General features: G+C 45.3%; 1 protein-coding gene across 2 annotated transcripts in view; it reads left to right on the forward strand.

The window, feature by feature from the left end:
• The window catches only part of CAMK2A (calcium/calmodulin dependent protein kinase II alpha), a 586,451-nt gene that overhangs the window by 477,325 nt on the left and 94,295 nt on the right, over positions 1 to 14,831 (forward strand). For both annotated transcript variants that reach the window (XM_086931308.1, XM_086931309.1), the window contains exons 8-10: positions 3,089 to 3,172; positions 10,333 to 10,427; positions 13,893 to 14,015. In XM_086931308.1, coding sequence (XP_086787434.1) covers positions 3,089 to 3,172; positions 10,333 to 10,427; positions 13,893 to 14,015 — 302 coding nt within the window. The remainder of the gene's footprint in view (positions 1 to 3,088; positions 3,173 to 10,332; positions 10,428 to 13,892; positions 14,016 to 14,831) is intronic.

Here is a 14,831-nt window from a genome sequence, read left to right on the forward strand (position 1 = left end):
CTGATGCTGTGCTGGTGTTAAATGATACAGAGGTGGTGCTGAGGTGATGAAGTGCTTGTACTGTGGTGGTGGTGAGTGATTCTGGGTGATACTTTGCTGGTGCTCAGGTGATGCTCTGCTGGTGCTCAGGTGGTGCTACATAATGCTGAGTTGGATCTGCATTGTTGCTGAGGTGGTGCTGCGCTAATCCTGAAGTTTTGCTGTGTTGGTGCTGAGTTGCTGTGGAGGTGGTGTTGTGCTGGTGTGGAGGTGGAGCTGCACTGATGCTTTGGTGGGGCTGCGCTATTGCTGAGTTGGTGCTGTGCTGGTGCTGGTGCACTGATGCAGAGGCGTTGCTGTGCTGATGCTGAGGTTGTGCTGTGGTAGTGTTAAGAGATGCTGAGGACATGCCACACTGGGGCTGAGGTGGGGCTGAGTGATGCTGTGGTGATGCTGAGTGATGCTTTGTTGGTGCTGTGCTGATGCTGAGGTGGTGATGCTGCACTTATGGTGAGGTAGTGCTTTGCTAGTAATGAGGTTATGCTACACTGGTGGTGCTGTGCTGGTGCAGAGGTATTGCAGGGGTGCTGCGCTGATGCTGAGGTGATGCTGCGCTGAGGCTGAGGTGGATGCTACCCTGGGGCTGAGTGATGCGGTGGTGGTGCTCTGCTGGTGTTGTTTTGGTGCTCAGGTGCTGCTGAGTGATCCTCAGGTGGGGCTACCGAAGTGATGCTAAATGACGCTGACTGATACTGAAGTGGTGCTGCACTGATGCTGAGGTGATGCTCCGGTGGTGCTGCGGTGCTCTCAGGTGGTGCTACTTACAGGATATATTGTTAAGTAACCTCATATTATGTGCCGCGTTTGGAGAGCACGAGGCGGCATCCCTTGAATTGGTTTTATTTCACCAACTATTGATACCTAAAAGAAAGCATCAAATGTTGAAAGCGTGCAACTCAAAGCTGCTTCCATTTTCATAAAACGAAGCAATTACAGCATATTTACCTCTTTAGTCGTATCCAAAAAATCATGCTGCCAAAAACACAATGTAAATAGGTTGATCCTGCTGTTGGCCGTCTTCTTAAACTACACTACCATTAAGTAAGTATATTATTTAAGATTTGGACATTTCAGCTAATGAAACCAAAAATGTTATAGGATGAAAAACAATATAGCTTCTGACTCAAAAAGTGCTCCTGAAACCAAAGACAGTGGAAAACAATATAAGGACATGATTTGCAGCCCTCTGCGAAGTGTGTTTGGAAAGCCAAAACAAGCCTAGGCAAAGAAAAAGTAGTGTACCAAAACTAACATATGGCCAATAGTGAAATGATCCATGTAACAAGGCCAATCTCCATGGCATGACGAAAACAGCAAAAGGAGGGACAAATGTACTCTATTCACTAACAAAAACAAAGGAATTTCGAAAGGGACATGTAGGGACGAATCGAAACCAATGAGCGTGCTAAAACCCCATACAGTAGATACAGCATGTCTCGAGAGACATCGCATGCGCTGCCTAGGCGTGACATAAAAACAGAAGTGGAAAGGCTTGTGCTCAATGGCTGATAACAAACTTGTTACCTCAAAAGGATGTGTTTGTTCCCTGATGTAGTGATGACATTTTGGTTAAGGACCAGAGAAGGATCAATACTTGTGTAATGTCTGTGTGTACAATGAGCACCTGTTGAGGCGATCTATGCCAGTGAAAGGTTTCTGGTTCTTATGGAATGAACTATTCTGAAAGGGATGCAGCACACATGTTGCATTGCTAATAACCACATAAATGAGAGTTGGAGCACCAGCCTGGCTCCAGATGATGCAAACTTTTTTTATTCTTATTTTTTGTGTTTAAAAGAATTTTTTTTTTATTTTAACAAAAGAATTACTAACAGAATGAACAGCTGTATTATTATATAGTGTCAATATAGTTATACCATTTCCATTAGAACAATATATTACCAAAATTATAGTTTAGTGTTAAAAAGGTATGACAAACGTATGTATAAAATAGTCCTAGTACTGAAGGGATGGAAATTCATAATATTAGTCAATAATAGAAAATGTGATGCAATGTACACCAGGAAGTATAATTAGTATGATCAGGATCACATTATGTTGCAACATATTTGTTTTTTGAGTGTCAAAATATATTTTGTTCAAATGGTAACTCAGACAATTTATTAAGGAAACCATGATCACATTTTCTTGTAAAAGATGCTCCTCAGATATGAATGGAGAGCAAATGTGCAACTTTCAAGTCCCATCTGGTGTTAATTGTAGAAGTTTATAAGAAATTAACGTAATATTCTCTGTAAGGGAAGCAATTTCTACTGACATTTATGTGGCATTTTTTGCCACAAATTCACCATTGCATGGTGCGACGCGCAACACGTGTTATTGTTTAATCCTCGCAGTGCTACGCTTTTGATGCCCCATGATAGGATGACCATCAACTGAGTTATTCATGCCCAAACTCGAACTAGTAACCTGCAAGACAGATGTCAGCAGCCAGAGTTTTCTGTGCTGAGGAGTTGTTACCACCAGTTATATGATGTGCAGTGCTTGCACCTGCAGTGGAGTCACCTACAGCTTGTGTAGGGCTCTAAGCCTTGTACTTAGCCTAATCAGTCATGATTGTCGTTTCACATCAAGTATTTTCAAGGCGAACTTTAAAATCACAAGGGATGCAGGGCACCCTCATGCAATGGAGTAAATCTGGTCCTTAGATGCGTGATTTCATTCCATGAGAAGCATCTCTGCTGGCTTTGTGCCATGCGCTTCGAATGATTCGCTCTGTAAACTTCACAAAAATGAATTACCTCAAAACGGTACACAAGAAGAACCTTTAGATCGGCTTGTGCGTCGACTGTATAGTAATAGATGCTCTCTTTAGTTAAGATTGTTATGTATTTTATTCTGTATTGTAAAAGTCTTGAGAGTTTGGACATATTTATATTTTTCTTCAGTTTCTGCTCACAATTAAATCTTGTCCAGGCCTCCAGTTCCCTGGGATGCCTCGTTCTTCATATATTATTGTACATACTTGCTTTCAAAGCCTGCGTTCCATGTATGATTGGAAATTTTGTTTTTTTGTTTTTTTCTGCAGGGTTTGCTGGTACGCCAGGGTACCTGTCCCCAGAGGTGCTGAGGAAGGATCCCTATGGAAAGCCTGTGGACCTGTGGGCGTGTGGTAAGACTTTGGGTCACTGGATGAGACTCAGGCTTAGATGGTCGCATTCAGGAGTGAATTGAAGGTCGTGGGATTCTCCTTTCTGGAAGTCCATCCTCGCCCTTAATTTGTTTGAATTTAAAAATTTGAATTTAAAAACATTTATATAGCGCTCTACTACCAAGCGGTTTCTTGGCGCTTTAGGACTGCGAGGGGGGTGACAGGAGCAGAGGGGGATCAGACCTTGTAGGCTTGGGAAAAGAGCAGAGTTTTAAGACCCTTCCGAAACTCTATGTAGGAGGAAGTCATTCGGAGTTCGGTCGGGAGGGAGTTCCAGAACGCAGGAGCGAGAACTGCAAATTTTGTTCCTCCGGCCTTTTTCTTGCGGAAACGGGGGATGGTTAGCAGGGCCTGATAGGAGGAACGGAGCTCTCTGCCAGGGGCGTAGGGCTTGATGGCGGAGCAGATGAACTCCGGGGCGGTGCCCATTTTAGCCTGGAAGGTGGTACAGCCGAGTTTGAACAGGGCACGCTCTTTCACCGGCAGCCAGTGCAGTGCCTGCATTAAGGGGGTAGCCCGATGGAATTTGGGCAGGCCGTGGATCAGGCGGGCAGCCTGGTTCTGCACTAGCTGCAAGCGGCGAATGGCGTAGGCTGGGGCGCCGTTGTAAATGATGTTGCCATAATCGAGGCGCGAGAGCACCATGGCCATCACTATGATTTTTAACGCAGGCAGAGAGAAGAAGCGAGAGATCTTCCTAATAGTTCTAAGGGAGAAAAAACAAGAAGAAACAACTGAGGAGACCTGTGAGTGAACAGTGAGTGAAGAATTAAGGAAAATGCCAAGGGTTTTGACCTTGGGGACAGGGAGCGGAGGGACACCAAGTGAGGAGGGCCAGTGGGAGGGGGACCAGGGACTGCAACCACCTCCAGTCAAGACTAACTCCGTCTTATCTGGATTGAGTTTGAGGTGGTTGCAGTTCATCCAGTCCTGGATGAACAACATGACGGACTGGACGTTCTGGGAAGAGGAAGGGGAGTGGGAAAGGTTGAAAATTAGCTGGAGGTCATCGGCGTAATTAAACACCGTGACCTCGAGCTGCTGTAACATAAAAATGAGAGGGTAGATGTATAAATTAAACAAAAGAGGGGAAAGTGAGGAACCTTGGGGAACTCCACAAGCAACCCTGCGAGGAGCAGCGGTAAAGCCAGCTAGGTGAACCGCCTGAGCCCTGTCGCTCAGGAAGGACTCAAGCCAGGCGAGGGCCAGGCCCTCGATGCCCGCCGCCTTGACACGGGTGAGAAGGGTGGGATGGTCCACCGTGTCAAAAGCGGCGGACAGATCTAGAAGGATGAGGGCCTGCTGACAATTAATGTCGATGCCCTCGCGTAGGCTGTTCATCTGCTTGACACCATCTCACTGCATCACACCGTGGCATCCATTTTAACAACATATTAGTTAACCTGACATTGGCATCTATTTCAAAAAGGTATCAATTTGGGATGACACGGTTCGATCTCAGTCAGCGCAGACCACATCTACTCAGGCGGAATTAGGGAGTTTTCGCAACCCCCTACTTAATATCTATATATGAGACCTCAGACCCTCTCCTTCATGTCATGGTGTTTATGCTACCATGGACATTACAGTTGCATGCTTTCATGGCAGCTGCATTGGAGGAAGTCGGTTGAGGGACTAGTGGACAGCACGCATGTATTTATGCACTGTTTTTGGCTGTTACCATTAATCAGTATCTCCATGCTACATATTATGCAAGAGTAGATAATCCGTAAGTATGCAGTATTTTTTGCTTCTCACTCTGTCTGTCCAGTATTGCAAGCTTTTCATGCTGTCATTCCATTTGTGCTAAATTCCTCACATTTGGTGCTTACATTGTAAAACAATCAGTACCAAGCCCCAGGGTATCTCTTACCAGGGTACCATGGGTGATGCTATCCACTGCCCTCCACCACTACTACAGAGTGCCAGTGCTACCCACTGACCATCCAACATATTTTTTCCGAAACCCTTGTATGTAACTTTTTGGTTTAACCATTTTGTATGCAGGGTACAGGCCCTTGGGTGGCATCGCTTTTGTGGGCTTTTAAATTGGCTACTTTACGGTTCCACGCTCGTTGCATACCAGTGAACTTAAGACGCTCCTATAAATTTGAATGCACCTTTCTAATGCCTCCTAGGGTGCACAAAAGGTTCCCATGAGGAGCCGCACTAATGGTCCCCCTACCTGATGGAGCAGGGGACCCATGGGATGTCTAAGACAGCCACGAGAGGTTAAGGCACCAAGGATGTGACTGGTGTCCCCGCTGCCTCTAGCGTGTTTCATCTACTCTCTGAACATGCGGCTTATTGTTACACTTGAGGAGAGGTTAATGGTTTGTTGGAGGTTTGTACTGAACAGTTTCTGTTTTGAACACTCTAAAATAGGAGGTGTTTGCATACCAGAAAATCATGAAATGAAGTTGTGCTTTTGGAGGTATTGGTCATCAGAGCTTCTCTACCCAGGTGCAGGGGGCCAAGGTGCCAAAAGGTTTAGAAAGACAAAAGGATGGATTTGGCCATGAGACTGGCATGGGGAACAGGAGGTTTGGGTGTGTCTGTGAGACTAAGGAAAGTGTACGGTGTGGTCTGTGAGGGGGATTGATTTATCTAAGGTGTGGAAAGATCATGCTAAACTTGGCCAGTAGGTAACACATGCACTCTAAACGTTGATTTCGCTGGGTGGCCCGAAGAAAATCATGGTTAGCTTCCTTCTCATTGTCCACCGCCCCACATTCCACAGAGCCTCTGCCTGCAGGCAGCACCTCTCTGTCCACCTGTCCAGATAGGTACAAGGCACAGTAATAGCGTGGAACTGAGTCCCCTGTTAATGCCAGGATGCCCTCCCCTTCGCCACATCACTCTAATATGCATGGGTTTGAAAGAAAGCCATCCCCGGAGCTCTAGTGAATAGGCCTCGACATGCTAAGTCCTTAGGGTAGAGTGACAGAGGCTGCCATAGGTCCTGCCCAGTTGGCTGCTCCAATAAGAAGAGGGCATAGACCAGCTTCGATAATATTTGGGACGTGTAAAGAATGAAGCCTCAGAACACTACAGGTCATGTCCTTATGTTTCTAGGTAGGTGAGCTTCATCATAGCTCTGCCTCTCACCTCTACCGTTCAGGCTGAGGAGTCATTCTCCCTATATTGTATTGTATTGAAATTGCATTTATATAGCGCATACAGCCCAAGACGAGGCTGCAAATCGCTTTTTCGACGAGTAGCATGCTATTCTGGAAACAATAACTGTTTAGTGGTGAATTAGTATAGTGTAATATGAAAGTAATTTGAGCGGTGGATACGTTAGTCAGTTATTTAGAATGTGAAGGATAGTGGAGGGATAGAAGAGGGAAAATGTTTGCATTTATATGGTGCTTGCTACCCCTGATGGCGCGTTGAAGTGCTTTTTCGGCGAGTAGCACGCTACTCCAGAAACAATAAAGGATTAGTGGTGAATAAGTATAGTGAAATATGAAAGTAAATTGAGTGGTGAATATGGTAGTGAGTTATTTAGATTGAGAAGGATAGTGGAGGGATAGAAGAGGGGAAAATGTTTGCATTTATATAGTGCTTGCTACCCCTGATGAGGTGTTGAAACGCTTTTCCGGCGAGTAGCACACTCCTGTTTCTCTGTTTCTGACACGTCCTGAGTCCTCTAAGTATCTTTGCCATCCAGTGGTTCTTGCCCGTAAGTGCCCTCGTTTGTGTGTGCCTTTAACAAGCCGCCACTTCCCTCACTACCAACAATACAGTCTCTGCGAGGCTGACGGTCGGAGCTGCTGCGCGTCTGCAGCTGAGTCCAAGACGGGGTGACAGCTACCGGGCCATGTTGTTGCTCAGTTTGTACAACTCCCACACTTGGCTGCCTCTCAGCACACAACTGTCAGTTGTCCCGCGGTATTTCCTTAATGAAGACGGATGCCTGGAAGAGCCTACCGCTCTCTCCAGCCCGCGGCAGGTGCCGGGCTCGGCTTCCCTAAGGAGCAGGTTGGTGCCCGCTCTCTGCGGCCAATGGAGAAGCGCGCGGAGCGGGCACCAGGGCGCGGGAGCGCTAGGCGGCTGTGCCAGTGTTTGATGCCGCTAACAACGCGCGCAGACGTTGCCTCCTCGGGGCCCACACCTTCTGGTGTCGGAGTGCTGAGGGTTCGGCTGAGTTAGATACACGTCAGAGGCCTGGACAATGTTTGGCTGTACTAAGAGATTCCCATATGGTCTAAAATGTCTCTAAAGACGGTCTCCCGCTGTAGCAACATAGAGCGAGCACCTCCTACCCACGAGCAGCTCTTCTACCATAGCAGTTATCTGCCTGTGGACACAGGCACTTTCTGTACCAGGATTGTGAGCTCGTCACGGTTCATAGCAATGAAATCACGCTGTTCCCTGGAGGAGCTGCTACCCTATGTACAGCAGGCAGGCCACGAACACCTCGTCTTGCAGTGAAGAGAAGTGACATCCTCCCACAGGGCTTCTTCTACTGCTAGGGAGTGATGAATGACTCGCAGCTAGTGAGGGCCTCAGGTGCACACAGGCAGCTAGCGCCTCATATTATTGGGCAGTGAGTCTCTCCGTTACTCACAGATACTAAACTCCTATAGAGCCCCAGGCAGTGAGCTGCTGGTCCCTTGGCTGGTGCTGCTACTGTACACACGGCTAATGAGCTGCTACTGAGCCCACAGGCAGGGAGTTTTTCATATGTAGTGTATAAGATCTTTGGTTGGCACAAACTACTTACCGCCGTCCTCCAGCAGGTAGCGAGATGAAGAGCAAGGCTAAGCTTGAAAGAACAGAAGGAACTGGCAAGTGGGCATGCACTTAGATGCAAAGGTGGGAAAATAAGCGATACCCAGGACTAATAATTCATGATCAAGTAGGACCTAATATGTCTGAACAACTAGCGAAAATGGCAGCCCAATAGCTCATAGAAACCAAGACCCAAGAAGGATAACTTTTAAGGGAGTTACATCAAAGCTGGCAGGACAGGTAGCATCTTCATCATAATCATTTTGAAGCACCTTTGACGGGGGTGAGGATTCAGCAGAATTTCCTTGGTGATAATGACTGCTCGTGGACCCAGAAAAAAAGGGCTTTGTTTGAGGTTCTCTCAACCAGACTCCATTCTACTGAGGAGGAGCAAACCTAGCAGTAACTGGTCCCCTTTCTGACAATATGGTTCAGAAACCTCCCCCGCACCAGTAGCGCCCCACATCCAGTAAGATTTTCCTGTGCTCATTAACAGCAAGTTCCTCCTTTGCCTCCTGTACCCAATGACAATGAGTTTCTCCCACACCTGCAGATCGGAAATACCATCTGACTGTATCAATGAGATCCTTCTATATTAATCGTGTCTCTTCGTACGCAGCCAGGATCTCTATATAATGCTGTCCATGTATTTTGGGCAGTGCCCTGGTTTTCCCTCGAACTCCGCTCCTGGGGAAAGCAGCAAGAAGCAGCAAGTCTTCCAAAGTGCACTGATTTTGTGTGGGCTGACGGTCGTATGGAGCAACAGATGGTGGAAGGCGGGCAGGCCTCCACTTGGCCACCTATCTGCGCACTCCCGGATCATTGCAAAGTGCTGGGGTGAGATGAAATATTAATCGGCTGGAGAGCATCCAAGAGCATTGGGTTCTCCTTGGGATGATGATGGGACCAGTCGCATGAACCTTGCTTGTCAGAAAAGAGACGTCTCAGGGAGACATGCCAGTTCTCTCATCATACGTACACCTGTGTATATTGCCCAGGTGGCCTCTACAACTTCTCCCACACAGAATGCAACCGATGTTTGCTTTGCAGTCTTTGGAGTTCTGTATTTGTCTGTTTACTGCTGTGTGACTATATAGATCTGTGTGAGTGTGCATATGTTGAAAGGTTGACCATTAGAGAAATTGAGGGATTACTAGGGGCAGTCTAATGAACAGATTTTTCGGTGCAAATCGGATATTTCTTACTTTTATGCAGATTTTGTAGCTGCCAGAGACATTTTGCAGATTCGAGCCGTCTGAATTTCCAAGCAGAATTTTTTTAAAATAAACTTCAGCAAGCACATCTGGAAACGAGGCCTGGCAACGGTGGCAGCAACTAGCAACACTGCAGGCCCCAGATGGAGTATTCTTGAATGTTAATAGCAGCTCAGCTGAGATGGAGGCTGGTCTGAGCAGTGGGCACCTGCATAGCAAGCGAAGCTGCCCACCCTGAGCCACTGGGTTACCCAGAGATACCTATTCTCAATAAATGACTGAAGCAAGCATATGTGCGCTGTTATGTTACAAGCATACAAGGCTTCGCATGAGTAAGGAGTGGGTGGGTACAGATACAGTAAAGCTGCAGGGAGTGTGTATTCATTGGGGAGATGTCTGAGGGAGGTTGAGACATGACAACAGAACTCACGAAATGTGGGTGAAGAGAGATGGGACACATTTGAATTAGCTAGTTTGCTAAACAAAAAGGAGTGTTGAAAATGAATACAGTGACCGCAGTTTGATATATTTCTCGCATTATTTTTAGGATTGGTCTAAGGGATATTAATAGGATTTTTCATGTTCAGAATACTTACTGCAATTTGTATAATTCTGAGACCAAGTTTTCCTCGTCACATCCCTTATGTCATCAGCAAGGAATCCACACGGATGCAGATTTCACCTAAACTATTAAATAATACTGGAAAACCACAATCACTTAGTAACCAGCCCCTCCCCTTCCGTTTAAAAAAACAAATAACCATTTATTACTATCTAATCATATACTTTCCCTGGGGAGGAAGGGAAGGTATGCCAAGTCCTTACATCAAGAGGCTCTAGTCAAGCCAAAGTATAAATTAACAATAATCTATAAACAAACTCAGACTAAAAACGTGACATTGAGCGAAGTACGTGCTTACATCTGTTGAAGCTACGGAGTGTGTGATAGACTTCATCACAAGCAGTGCAGGAAAAAGAGTTTAGTCTGACATCTCCATCCAGAGGTGATCAACCAGGGAATCACGCAGAAAAAAACAATGAGATAGCTTTTGTTGGGGGGCGGGTGGGGCGAGGGGGCGGAAAATGACCCAGGATAGGACAGCTGTCACTGGGTGCTTTAGACTTTCATCCTTACCCAAAGGTTTGATATTGTATTCCTTGTTTTTGCAGGAGTAATCCTCTACATTTTACTCGTTGGATACCCTCCTTTCTGGGATGAAGACCAGCATCGCCTCTACCAGCAGATCAAAGCAGGTGCTTATGACGTAAGTAAGCCTTTGTGGATCTTCATCCCTATGCCATGCATTCGCCCCTTTGTGTTATGTCCCCTGTTCCTCAGCCAGAGGGAGTGTGATGTGGTTAGAATGCTGATGTGTGCCTGGATGAGTGGATGGCATTTGGAGTGCGGGGGCTGAGCAGCCAGGATGCTGCTCCGGGTGGGGCTTGCCGATTTCCTCACCACCATCTTTATCTGTAACATGAGACTCCTGCATTGAGAATAAACCTTATCCTGTTTCACCTATACTACTGGCTACCCAACATCTTCAATTGCCACAACCTTCAAATCTTGTCTATCATTGTCGTCTGGTGCTGAATTTCGGCATTGCTCTGCACTCAGGTGTGCATACCCTGCACACCATATTTAATATTTTGCCACAGTCCTTTGTTTATTTTCAAAGTTTCCAAACACTTGCGATGTGATTGCTTTGCCGACCCCACATTGCACCGAAGAATGTTCAGTTTCACAACTTGCGTTCAGGAGGACCATCATGCCTACCAGTTGTTAAGCTTGTGGGACTCACATTCACACACACCACAACTGTAATATTGCCTTTAATAAACTTAGGATGTACAAAAAAACACAAGCTTCGTTAATTTATGGTAAACATAGCAATACAACTGAGATTAAGGTGTAGTTCGACTGAAGCAGAAAAAACTGAAAACACACAAGTAATCCCATTAAGTAAACGCTAAGGACCTGTAATAAGGTTTGGAACAAAGGTTATATCTACATCAGAAAATGTGGAGTTTATCCAGTGTTCACCTACATGAGGTCTGAGGGTGCTATTTAAAGTTTGGCAGGCCGCTTTCTGTCTCACCATATTTTGAGACCTGAGATCTCTGTGCCTTCAAGGGATCCGCTGCAGCAGCGGGTCTTCTGAAGGCGCTGTAAGTTTGCAGAGCAACTTCCATCTTCCATGCAGCCACTCAGCAAATTCTTTTGTTTTTTAATAACAAAGTTTCAAAGAGGGAGTTTGTTTTTGTGAGGAAAAAAACCCCACAAAAAACTACTAACGTCTTGATCGCTCTAGGCGCTTTACTCCCAAGTTTTTTGAGTCATTTACATTTTTTTTTATAGTTTGAGACGTCTCTGGTTTTCCTGCTAATCTGAACAGGCATAAAACTATGTCGGAGCATCTGCCACTAATACTAATAGAGAGGATGGTCTGAGATACTTGGACAGACGGCCCAATGTCTGTGGGACCACCAGTCTAAGGGTCTGTCTGGGAGAGCCAGTGGGGTGCTCTACTGAAGGAAACATGGCAGTTCACCCAACTCTACATAGATCAGGCGGAGCACAGTACAGTGGCGTAACATGGGCCCCCGCAACCCCTGCGGTGCAGGGGTCCACAAGCTCTAGGGAGAACCCTCAGCACTGTATTATGGCCGGGGACCTCATGATTGAGTTCGGAGGGGGCCCCTCTACGTACCTTGCAGGGTTGGGGGCCCTCAAGTTTCGTTACTCCAGTGGCACAGCACCCAGTTAACCAAACACTAAATAACCCTCTTAGTTCTTTTTAGATATTAGCGACATCTCTCGGATACCTGCTGACCATCAACAAACTTACACATGTTTAACTTGCATATGCTGATGTACATTACAAGTACAGTTGCTTGCAACCTGAGACAATTCAGTTCAATTTCATATATTAAAAACAATCCAAATCACTACCTAAAGATTCACACTATACTCACAATTCCCCCCACCTCCACGCACAAATTAAGGTATCTGAGTAAAATGCTCAGAAAGAAAACCCTGCAAACAAAAATAATCAAAAGGCTACGTACACTCAACCAAAGTTTACTCTACCTTCTCACTCAAAGACAGTGACATGAAATACTAGACTTGCGCATAAGTGATCACAGGTACGCAGCTAAAAGAGAGGTGCCATTAAACTCTAGGGGTGCACCTGCAAATGCATTGAGCAAAATATAGCATAATGTGGAAATGTCGATCAAATCTGGAAAAAAAAAGAAATAGCAAGCAAGGCTAAACCTAAATATAACCTTGCATTTGTGTCTGAAATGTCCAATTCACAGTGCTTAATTTGTACCAGGGCTTGGCACCAGCACTTATTTCTTAAAACCAGAATTTTTTTATGACTTTCCTTCAAATGGTGGAGCTGTTAAAACAAGGCTCTTAAGCCACATCGTCCGCAATTTAACCCCTTCCACACTCATGACGAGCTGGGCTCGTCATGGTGTAGCCTCCTCGCACACTGATGACGAGCCCAGCTCATCATGAAATGATGTAAATCTGAAAAGTTCAGCACCGGGGGGGAATTGGTGCAGCGGCGATGGTGTTAATAAACATTTTTTAAAAAAGTATACCAGTGCTCCCAGGCTATTTTTAGACCTTTGTGGGAACTGGTATAGTCTAAATTGTCACATTGTAGCAATGTAATGGTTTGTATATATCGTCGGTACTGCCATTTTTCAGCGTTGTCGGGGACAGTGGATGGTGCAAGCTGCAGTGAACTTTTGAGAAATATCTTGAACCCTGTCATTTATTTATTTATTTTTATTCTGCACTGGTCCTGCAAAAGCAGTCACTAAGGAAGGCTGACTGCATAGAACATGTAACAAACCCTAAATTATGACAAAACCCAGCAGGACAAGAAAACTGGATAAGGTACTTACCTGGCATAGAAGTTCATTCTATCAACCTACATTAATACCACATCCACCTTATCGCCTACCACTACTTCATCAAGGAAGCATCTAATTAATATTTTACCACCACATCTTTTTACCTTGGTTTACCTTGTGACCTACTGGGGAGGTAGATGTAGGGTATAGGTGTTATTGTCATGCAATAAAGAGTATATGACAAAGGGAGAAATACCTTGCAAATCAGGTTGACTATGTAGGACGCAATGAAGTTCAGTAAAAAGTTTATTCAGGCAAACTAGCCGATAGCTGAGCAGCTCCACTGACCTGAAACATGCAGATTCCAATACACATTAAGTGGGGCATTCATTGCTGAATTATATCTTTTTCACGGTCGCCATAAGCTTCCAGGCCCTGAAATCTAGTGGCCCTAGAAATGACAATGAGGCATATTAACAAGAACCTCGTTAAAATTATCGCCATTTTAGCGGCAGGAAACTGCCGCTAAAACGGGGATAATGGCCTTGATAATATGCATTATAGAATTCCAAAAGAAGCCCAGGTTAGATGTCCTGCACATCTAACCTGGGCTTCTATTGGAATTCTATAACGCATATTAGCAAGCCCATTATCGCTGTTTTAGCTTCAGTTGCCTGCCGCTAAAACGGCGATAATTTTAAACAGGTTCTTGCTAATATGCCCCCAAGTAACTCTGCACACTAGCTGTCGCCTGTGAAAGGATGTGAACCAAAGGAATGCAGTAAAATCTAGATTTAAAATGATACACTGCCTAATATCAACGTGTGCCCCCTTGTTCTCTCCTCCTTTTTATTTGCCAGTTTCCATCACCGGAGTGGGACACGGTCACACCGGAGGCCAAAGATCTCATCAACAAAATGCTGACGATCAACCCTGCCAAGCGCATCACTGCAGCCGAAGCTCTAAAACACCCCTGGATATCGGTAAGACATCAAGAGCAACGTCAGTGCGAGGCCTAATAACTGGGGTTTACACTGACAAAAAGAGGTGATGACACACTCTCTCTACGAATAGGTTTATTGGAGCTGTATTCAAGAGTTTTTAATTAAATCCATCCTAATAAGTCACTAAATTAAGTTGATCTTTCGAGGTCTTGTGCTGCTGTACCATAGTACAAGGGGAACATCGTTTACAATGAAACTTTTACCACACACTACCATTACAACGTTGGAATTACAACGAAAGTCGTTACAACGACTTTCACTGGAGGGAGCTGTTGGATAGGGAATAGTTTAATTTTCTATCCAACACCTTCCCTACTATCCACAGGGACTGGAGTAGGAATAGAAAATTAAACTATTCCACTATCCAGCGCCCCCCAACGCAAGTCGTTGTAACAACTTGCGTTGTAATACCTGTGTTGTAAAGGCATGCGTGGTAAAAGCATGCGTTGAAACGTCATACAACCATAGTACGATAACGCCACAATCACAAGCTTGAATTATAGTGATTAACCAAGGGGTTATTGGCATTTAGGGCAGGCAGTGACCATGTTGAGACATTTTTGTATAATTGACATTTTCTAAAAATGTTTAAACCAGATCTCATGTTCTGACCATGTTGTCAACAGTTGTCTGCAGGAAGGGACTGCCTCATTTGTAGCAAATCATGGAGGCACTATGGCCTCTGGAGAGTTAGGATAAGCTTGGCAAGCTAGTGACTCTTAAAAGGTCTAGTTGAAAGTCAGTCATATTTCAAGCTCGCTGGAAATTTAACATACTCTGCTCCTACCCTAGTGG

The sequence above is a fragment of the Lissotriton vulgaris genome, chromosome 7 (assembly GCF_964263255.1).
Source record: "Lissotriton vulgaris chromosome 7, aLisVul1.2, whole genome shotgun sequence".
NCBI classification, from domain to species: Eukaryota; Metazoa; Chordata; class Amphibia; order Caudata; family Salamandridae; genus Lissotriton; species Lissotriton vulgaris.